Source organism: Rana temporaria, chromosome 8, assembly GCF_905171775.1.
Source record: "Rana temporaria chromosome 8, aRanTem1.1, whole genome shotgun sequence".
Taxonomy (NCBI): Eukaryota; Metazoa; Chordata; class Amphibia; order Anura; family Ranidae; genus Rana; species Rana temporaria.
Genome location: NC_053496.1, coordinates 689,199 through 698,781, shown reverse-complemented (window position 1 = coordinate 698,781; position 9,583 = coordinate 689,199). Strand labels below are relative to the sequence as shown.

Here is a 9,583-nt window from a genome sequence, read left to right as displayed (position 1 = left end):
TGTCCTGCGACTTGGGACTACAAAGTCACATGACAAGTGGTACCCCATGATTTCCAATGAGTGCCATCCATATCTGTGTGTCTTCAAGTCGCAGCGACTTCAAAGTAGTCACTGCACCACTTTGGTCCGAATTTGATGCGACCTGAGGCAGAAACCTCAAGATTACATAGGTATTGCTTCAAGTCGCATCAAAATCGCATCAAAGTCACTGTAAAATTTGTGGCAAAAATTGCACGACTTTCAAGTCGCACAAGCGTGAAAGGAGCCGAACGATTGGATTTTTACTACTGTGGGTACTTTGCTCGCCCACGCTAGTAAAATGCGATAGTTTTTCCCTGGGCATGCGCTGTGAAGACTACGGAAAAATATGATGGCTAGCAATGTTAACTGAAGTTGGCCCATCACATGCACAAAAACCTGCTTTTAATTTACACAGCTTTTTGTGCGTCACCAAAATTGATGACACTGTCTAATCTGACAAATTGTGGTCTGATACAATAGGATTGTGCTCTGAGCAAGGAACTAAATACAAGTAAATGTCCCCAGGACCTGCAAACCTTCTGTGAAGAATCGTTCTTCTGATTCTAATCATTTAAGGTTGAGTGAGAGCTTTGGTTCACTTGCTTGTCAGTAGACTCAGCAAGTGAATCGAAGAATCGATTCATTGAATCGGTTCATTTCAGTGAGTGACTCGAAATGAACCGATTCAGTTAAAATAATCGAACTTCCCATCACTAACAGGAAGTCGCACGTTTCTGGCGGGATCAACTGGCTGCCAGCCAGTGCAGGGAAGGTGGCGCCCCCTATGGGCCCCTAAGGAGAGCCAGCCTGCTTGGCAATACAATTGTGTCCTCATAACAATCAGAACTTTCTTCAGACGTTTTCTTTAAATCGTTGGATTGGAATCCTGAGAAAGAGAGAAGAAGAGAATTTCAGGATTTCCGCCAGAAATAGAAAAGAAAAGGTTCAAAGAGAATGAAACCCACAAAAATATCCACACCGGAGGTCCTCAACCCCCCCCCCCAAACCTTCCGTACCCCAACTGTATAAAAACATCTATATTATGGGAATACAAAATATGTGGGGGGGTTGGGGGGCTAAAGGCTGCAGGGGCAGACTGACAACTCATGGGGCCCCCGGGCAATAGGAGATTAAGGAGCCCCTAGGTAACAGGAGATTATGAGGCCCCCAGGCAATATATTATGGGGCCACACAGTATACACACATACAGTATACATACACAGAGAAGGTACTGGAGAGGCGGGGCAGCTATAATCTTGGGATCTGGTTTTACTGAGGCTGGCAACCCTGATGTGGCCCCCTAGTGGTATGGGGCCCTCGGGCATTGCGTGGGTGCCCGAATGGTCGGTCCGCCCCTGAATATAAGTATTGGGGTACAAAGTATGTGGGAGGTTGGGGGGCTTTGGGTGCTGACAAACAAAGAAAGGGGGGTTGCCCTGGGGACCTCTGGGCCCCTTACAAAAAAGAGATAAAAAAATATAAAAAACAAAATTATAAAAAAAAGGGGGTTGCCATCCTGGCCCCTGGGGACCTCCGGGCCCCTTACAGGTGTACTGCCTGTACCCCCCTGATAGCGGCCCTGGGCATAACTGTTCTTCCCCTTTATTTCTACAATAAACACCCCAAAACTGATCGGCGAGTTTGTAATTGTGTGGCAGTGATCTGTCCTCCGGTCCTCCTCCTGATGAATGTCCTCCAATAATCACACCCCAAGATCTCCATACTTACCCCCCGCACTCACACCTCTTCTGTTGGTGGATATTCTGGATCAGCCACGCCCTCTTCCGGGCCCGCCGCTGCAAAAAAAGAGAACAGACAGTACTCAGTATAAGAAGAAACATCATAACATGGGGTCTAGGGGGGCCAAACACTGGCCCCGGATAGGTGGGTACAGGCAGCCTTCCCGTACTGGGCCCGGGCCCCATTGGGTTAGGAGGGATGTTCTGCAATGGCTGCCTTTGTGTGGCCCCAACCAGAACCCCCCGCCGAGACTCTCTGCATCTCACAGGACTGAGGAGGATTGTCCCCTCCAGGTTAGGGGTGTCACCTTGTCCCTTTATTCCAGGTTAGGGGTGTCACCTCGTCCCTTTATTCCAGGTTAGGGGAGTCACCTCATCCCTTTATTCCAGGTTAGGGGTGTCACCTCGTCCCTTTATTCCAGGTTAGGGGTGTCACCTCGTCCCTTTATTCCAGGTTAGGGGTGTCACCTCATCCCTTTATTCCAGGTTAGGGGTGTCACCTCGTCCCTTTATTCCAGGTTAGGGGTGTCACCTCATCCCTTTATTCCAGGTTAGGGGTGTCACCTCGTCCCTTTATTCCAGGTTAGGGGTGTCACCTCGTCCCTTTATTCCAGGTTAGGGGGGTCACCTCATCCCTTTATTCCAGGTTAGGGGTGTCACCTCGTCCCTTTATTCCAGGTTAGGGGTGTCACCTCGTCCCTTTATCCCAGGTTAGGGGGGTCACCTCATCCCTTTATCCCAGGTTAGGGGTGTCACCTCGTCCCTTTATTTCGGGTTAGGGGTGTCACCTCGTCCCTTTATTCCAGGTTAGGGGTGTCACCTCGTCCCTTTATTCCAGGTTAGGGGTGTCACCTCGTCCCTTTATCCCAGGTTAGGGGGGTCACCTCATCCCTTTATCCCAGGTTAGGGGTGTCACCTCGTCCCTTTATTTCGGGTTAGGGGTGTCACCTCGTCCCTTTATTCCAGGTTAGGGGGGTCACCTCATCCCTTTATCCCAGGTTAGGGGTGTCACCTTGTCCCTTTATTCCAGGTTAGGGGTGTCACCTCGTCCCTTTATCCCAGGTTAGGGGGGTCACCTCATCCCTTTATCCCAGGTTAGGGGTGTCACCTCGTCCCTTTATTTCGGGTTAGGGGTGTCACCTCGTCCCTTTATTCCAGGTTAGGGGGGTCACCTCGTCCCTATATTCCAGGTTAGGGGTGTCACCTCATCCCTTTATTCCAGGTTAGGGGTGTCACCTCGTCCCTTTATTCCAGGTTAGGGGGGTCACCTCATCCCTTTATCCCAGGTTAGGGGTGTCACCTTGTCCCTTTATTCCAGGTTAGGGGTATCACCTCGTCCCTTTATTCCAGGTTAGGGGTGTCACCTCGTCCCTTTATTCCGGGACACATGAGGGGACAACTCTACTCCAGGTCTCCGTCCCGCCCACTCTTCCCCCGCAGTGCTGAGGTTCTCTTGTTGGGGGACCGAGTCTCATGAAATGTAATCTGGTGATTGGGGGGCTTTGTCTGGTGTGTGCCGGGTACATGGTGAGTGATGGGCACTGTGCCGGGTACATGGTGAGTGATGGGCACTGTGCCGGGTACATGGTGAGTGATGGGCACTGTGCCGGGTACATGGTGAGTGATGGGCACTGTGCCGGGTACATGGTGAGTGATGGGCACTGTGCCGGGTACATGGTGAGTGATGGGCACTGTTCGGGGTAAATTTTTTATTATTTTTGTAAAGGTGAACTGGCCCTTTAAATACAAGTTGGCAACACAGTAACCTTTTGTCTCTACAGTATTATGAACAAGAATTGTTACATTTCCTGCCACAAGGTGGCGATGGTGAGCCGTCACAAGCACCACCAGCCTAAGAGTCCGCAGCCACACCTTCCGCCAGCAGAAGCATCCGATTGGTTGCTTTCAAACAATACAGCTTTACCAATTCACCTGCAATGCACCCCCCCCCCCCCGGTTTCCATAGTAACTCTGCATTGGGCTTTTCAATTAAATTATGCAAAAAAATAATATAAAAAATTTAGCAAAATTGTTTTCAGACTCTACAGACTCATGGACAACAATAAACATCTACCAGGGGTTCCAACCCTTTCTGAATGGGAGTTGTGCTGCTAGCACAGCACCCGGGTCATGAGCTACCATCGCACCGGTTGGCCCGGCTGCCAGCACCATAACAACCAATGGTACTCAAGTGCAAGAAGCACATGGTGTTACTATGGTGATACTATGGTGTTACTATGGTGGTACTATGGTGGTACTATCGTGATACTATGGTGTTACTATGGTGGTACTATGGTGGTAATATGGTGATACTATGGTGTTACTATGGTGATACTATGGTGTTACTATGGTGATACTATGGTGTTACTATGGTGATACTATGGTGTTACTATGGTGGTACTATGGTGATACTATGGTGATACTATGGTGTTTCTATGGTGATACTATCGTGATACTATCATGATACTGGTGGTACTATGGTGATACTATGGTGATACTATGGTGGTACTATGGTGATACTATGGTGATACTATGGTGGTACTATGGTGTTACTATGGTGATACTATGGTGATACTATGGTGATACTATGGTGTTACTATGGTGGTACTATGGTGATACTATGGTGATACTATGGTGTTTCTATGGTGATACTATCGTGATACTATCATGATACTGGTGGTACTATGGTGATACTATGGTGTTACTATGGTGATACTATGGTGGTACTATGGTGATACTATGGTGTTACTATGGTGATACTATGGTGTTACTATGGTGATACTATGGTGGTACTATGGTGGTACTATGGTGTTACTATGGTGATACTATGGTGTTACTATGGTGATACTATGGTGTTACTATGGTGTTACTATGGTGATACTATGGTGGTACTATGGTGATACTATGGTGGTACTATGGTGATACTATGGTGGTACTATGGTGGTACTATGGTGATACTATGGTGATACTATGGTGGTACTATGGTGTTACTATGGTGTTACTATGGTGATACTATGGTGATACTATGGTGGTACTATGGTGGTACTATGGTGATACTATGGTGATACTATGGTGATACTATGGTGGTACTATGGTGATACTATGGTGTTACTATGGTGATACTATGGTGATACTATGGTGATACTATGGTGTTACTATGGTGATACTATGGTGTTTCTATGGTGATACTATCGTGATACTATGGTGATACTATGGTGTTACTATGGTGGTACTATGGTGGTACTATCGTGATACTATGGTGTTACTATGGTGGTACTATGGTGGTAATATGGTGATACTATGGTGATACTATGGTGATACTATGGTGTTACTATGGTGATACTATGGTGTTACTATGGTGGTACTATGGTGATACTATGGTGATACTATGGTGTTTCTATGGTGATACTATCGTGATACTATCATGATACTGGTGGTACTATGGTGATACTATGGTGTTACTATGGTGGTACTATGGTGGTACTATGGTGATACTATGGTGGTACTATGGTGTTACTATGGTGATACTATGGTGGTACTATGGTGGTACTATGGTGTTACTATGGTGATACTATGGTGTTACTATGGTGATACTATGGTGTTACTATGGTGTTACTATGGTGATACTATGGTGGTACTATGGTGATACTATGGTGATACTATGGTGGTACTATGGTGATACTATGGTGATACTATGGTGGTACTATGGTGATACTATGGTGATACTATGGTGGTACTATGGTGTTACTATGGTGTTACTATGGTGATACTATGGTGTTACTATGGTGTTACTATGGTGATACTATGGTGGTACTATGGTGATACTATGGTGATACTATGGTGGTACTATGGTGATACTATGGTGATACTATGGTGGTACTATGGTGGTACTATGGTGATACTATGGTGGTACTATGGTGATACTATGGTGATACTTTGGTGTTACTATGGTGATACTATGGTGATACTATGGTGTTACTATGGTGATACTATGGTGGTACTATGGTGATACTATGGTGATACTATGGTGTTACTATGGTGATACTATGGTGATACTATGGTGATACTATGGTGTTACTATGGTGATACTATGGTGTTTCTATGGTGATACTATCGTGATACTATGGTGATACTATGGTGTTACTATGGTGGTACTATGGTGGTACTATCGTGATACTATGGTGTTACTATGGTGGTACTATGGTGGTAATATGGTGATACTATGGTGATACTATGGTGATACTATGGTGTTACTATGGTGGTACTATGGTGATACTATGGTGATACTATGGTGTTACTATGGTGGTACTATGGTGATACTATGGTGATACTATGGTGTTTCTATGGTGATACTATCGTGATACTATCATGATACTGGTGGTACTATGGTGATACTATGGTGTTACTATGGAGATACTATGGTGGTACTATGGTGATACTATGGTGTTACTATGGTGTTACTATGGTGATACTATGGTGGTACTATGGTGGTACTATGGTGTTACTATGGTGATACTATGGTGTTACTATGGTGATACTATGGTGTTACTATGGTGTTACTATGGTGATACTATGGTGGTACTATGGTGATACTATGGTGATACTATGGTGGTACTATGGTGATACTATGGTGATACTATGGTGGTACTATGGTGATACTATGGTGATACTATGGTGGTACTATGGTGTTACTATGGTGATACTATGGTGTTACTATGGTGTTACTATGGTGATACTATGGTGGTACTATGGTGATACTATGGTGATACTATGGTGGTACTATGGTGATACTATGGTGATACTATGGTGGTACTATGGTGGTACTATGGTGATACTATGGTGATACTATGGTGTTACTATGGTGATACTATGGTGATACTATGGTGTTACTATGGTGATACTATGGTGATACTATGGTGATACTATGGTGTTACTATGGTGATACTATGGTGTTTCTATGGTGATACTATCGTGATACTATGGTGATACTATGGTGTTACTATGGTGGTACTATGGTGGTAATATGGTGATACTATGGTGATACTATGGTGATACTATGGTGTTACTATGGTGATACTATGGTGATACTATGGTGTTTCTATGGTGATACTATCGTGATACTATCATGATACTGGTGGTACTATGGTGATACTATGGTGTTACTATGGTGATACTATGGTGGTACTATGGTGATACTATGGTGTTACTATGGTGATACTATGGTGTTACTATGGTGATACTATGGTGGTACTATGGTGGTACTATGGTGTTACTATGGTGATACTATGGTGTTACTATGGTGATACTATGGTGTTACTATGGTGTTACTATGGTGATACTATGGTGGTACTATGGTGATACTATGGTGGTACTATGGTGATACTATGGTGGTACTATGGTGGTACTATGGTGATACTATGGTGATACTATGGTGGTACTATGGTGTTACTATGGTGTTACTATGGTGATACTATGGTGATACTATGGTGGTACTATGGTGGTACTATGGTGATACTATGGTGATACTATGGTGATACTATGGTGGTACTATGGTGATACTATGGTGTTACTATGGTGATACTATGGTGATACTATGGTGATACTATGGTGTTACTATGGTGATACTATGGTGTTTCTATGGTGATACTATCGTGATACTATGGTGATACTATGGTGTTACTATGGTGGTACTATGGTGGTACTATCGTGATACTATGGTGTTACTATGGTGGTACTATGGTGGTAATATGGTGATACTATGGTGATACTATGGTGATACTATGGTGTTACTATGGTGATACTATGGTGTTACTATGGTGGTACTATGGTGATACTATGGTGTTTCTATGGTGATACTATCGTGATACTATCATGATACTGGTGGTACTATGGTGATACTATGGTGTTACTATGGTGGTACTATGGTGGTACTATGGTGATACTATGGTGGTACTATGGTGTTACTATGGTGATACTATGGTGGTACTATGGTGGTACTATGGTGTTACTATGGTGATACTATGGTGTTACTATGGTGATACTATGGTGTTACTATGGTGTTACTATGGTGATACTATGGTGGTACTATGGTGATACTATGGTGATACTATGGTGATACTATGGTGGTACTATGGTGATACTATGGTGATACTATGGTGGTACTATGGTGTTACTATGGTGTTACTATGGTGATACTATGGTGTTACTATGGTGTTACTATGGTGATACTATGGTGGTACTATGGTGATACTATGGTGATACTATGGTGGTACTATGGTGATACTATGGTGATACTATGGTGGTACTATGGTGGTACTATGGTGATACTATGGTGATACTATGGTGGTACTATGGTGATACTATGGTGATACTTTGGTGTTACTATGGTGATACTATGGTGATACTATGGTGTTACTATGGTGTTACTATGGTGATACTATGGTGATACTATGGTGATACTATGGTGTTACTATGGTGATACTATGGTGTTTCTATGGTGATACTATCGTGATACTATGGTGATACTATGGTGTTACTATGGTGGTACTATGGTGGTACTATCGTGATACTATGGTGTTACTATGGTGGTACTATGGTGGTAATATGGTGATACTATGGTGATACTATGGTGTTACTATGGTGGTACTATGGTGATACTATGGTGATACTATGGTGTTACTATGGTGGTACTATGGTGATACTATGGTGATACTATGGTGTTTCTATGGTGATACTATCGTGATACTATCATGATACTGGTGGTACTATGGTGATACTATGGTGTTACTATGGTGATACTATGGTGGTACTATGGTGATACTATGGTGTTACTATGGTGTTACTATGGTGATACTATGGTGGTACTATGGTGGTACTATGGTGTTACTATGGTGATACTATGGTGTTACTATGGTGATACTATGGTGTTACTATGGTGTTACTATGGTGATACTATGGTGGTACTATGGTGATACTATGGTGATACTATGGTGGTACTATGGTGATACTATGGTGGTACTATGGTGATACTATGGTGATACTATGGTGGTACTATGGTGTTACTATGGTGTTACTATGGTGATACTATGGTGTTACTATGGTGTTACTATGGTGATACTATGGTGGTACTATGGTGATACTATGGTGATACTATGGTGGTACTATGGTGATACTATGGTGATACTATGGTGGTACTATGGTGGTACTATGGTGATACTATGGTGATACTATGGTGATACTATGGTGTTACTATGGTGATACTATGGTGATACTTTGGTGTTACTATGGTGATACTATGGTGATACTATGGTGATACTATGGTGTTACTATGGTGATACTATGGTGTTACTATGGTGATACTATGGTGTTACTATGGTGATACTATGGTGTTACTATGGTGTTACTATGGTGATACTATGGTGGTACTATGGTGATACTATGGTGATACTATGGTGGTACTATGGTGATACTATGGTGATACTATGGTGGTACTATGGTGATACTATGGTGATACTATGGTGGTACTATGGTGTTACTATGGTGTTACTATGGTGATACTATGGTGTTACTATGGTGATACTATGGTGGTACTATGGTGATACTATGGTGGTACTATGGTGATACTATGGTGATACTATGGTGATACTATGGTGGTACTATGGTGGTACTATGGTGATACTATGGTGATACTATGGTGGTACTATGGTGATACTATGGTGATACTTTGGTGTTACTATGGTGATACTATGGTGATACTATGGTGATACTATGGTGATACTATGGTGTTACTATGGTGATACTATGGTGTTACTATGGTGTTACTA

The 9,583-nt window shown here is 43.2% G+C and overlaps 1 protein-coding gene across 1 annotated transcript in view; it reads right to left on the bottom strand.

Moving 5' to 3' along the window:
- Positions 1-746: 746 nt before the first annotated feature.
- LOC120909823 overlaps positions 747-9,583 on the bottom strand; it is a 37,235-nt gene continuing 28,398 nt past the window's right edge. The window contains exons 9-10 of the mRNA XM_040321551.1: positions 1,750-1,817; positions 747-907 (exon numbers count right to left, since the gene is read on the bottom strand). Coding sequence (XP_040177485.1) covers positions 874-907; positions 1,750-1,817 — 102 coding nt within the window. The 3' untranslated portion in view covers positions 747-873. The remainder of the gene's footprint in view (positions 908-1,749; positions 1,818-9,583) is intronic.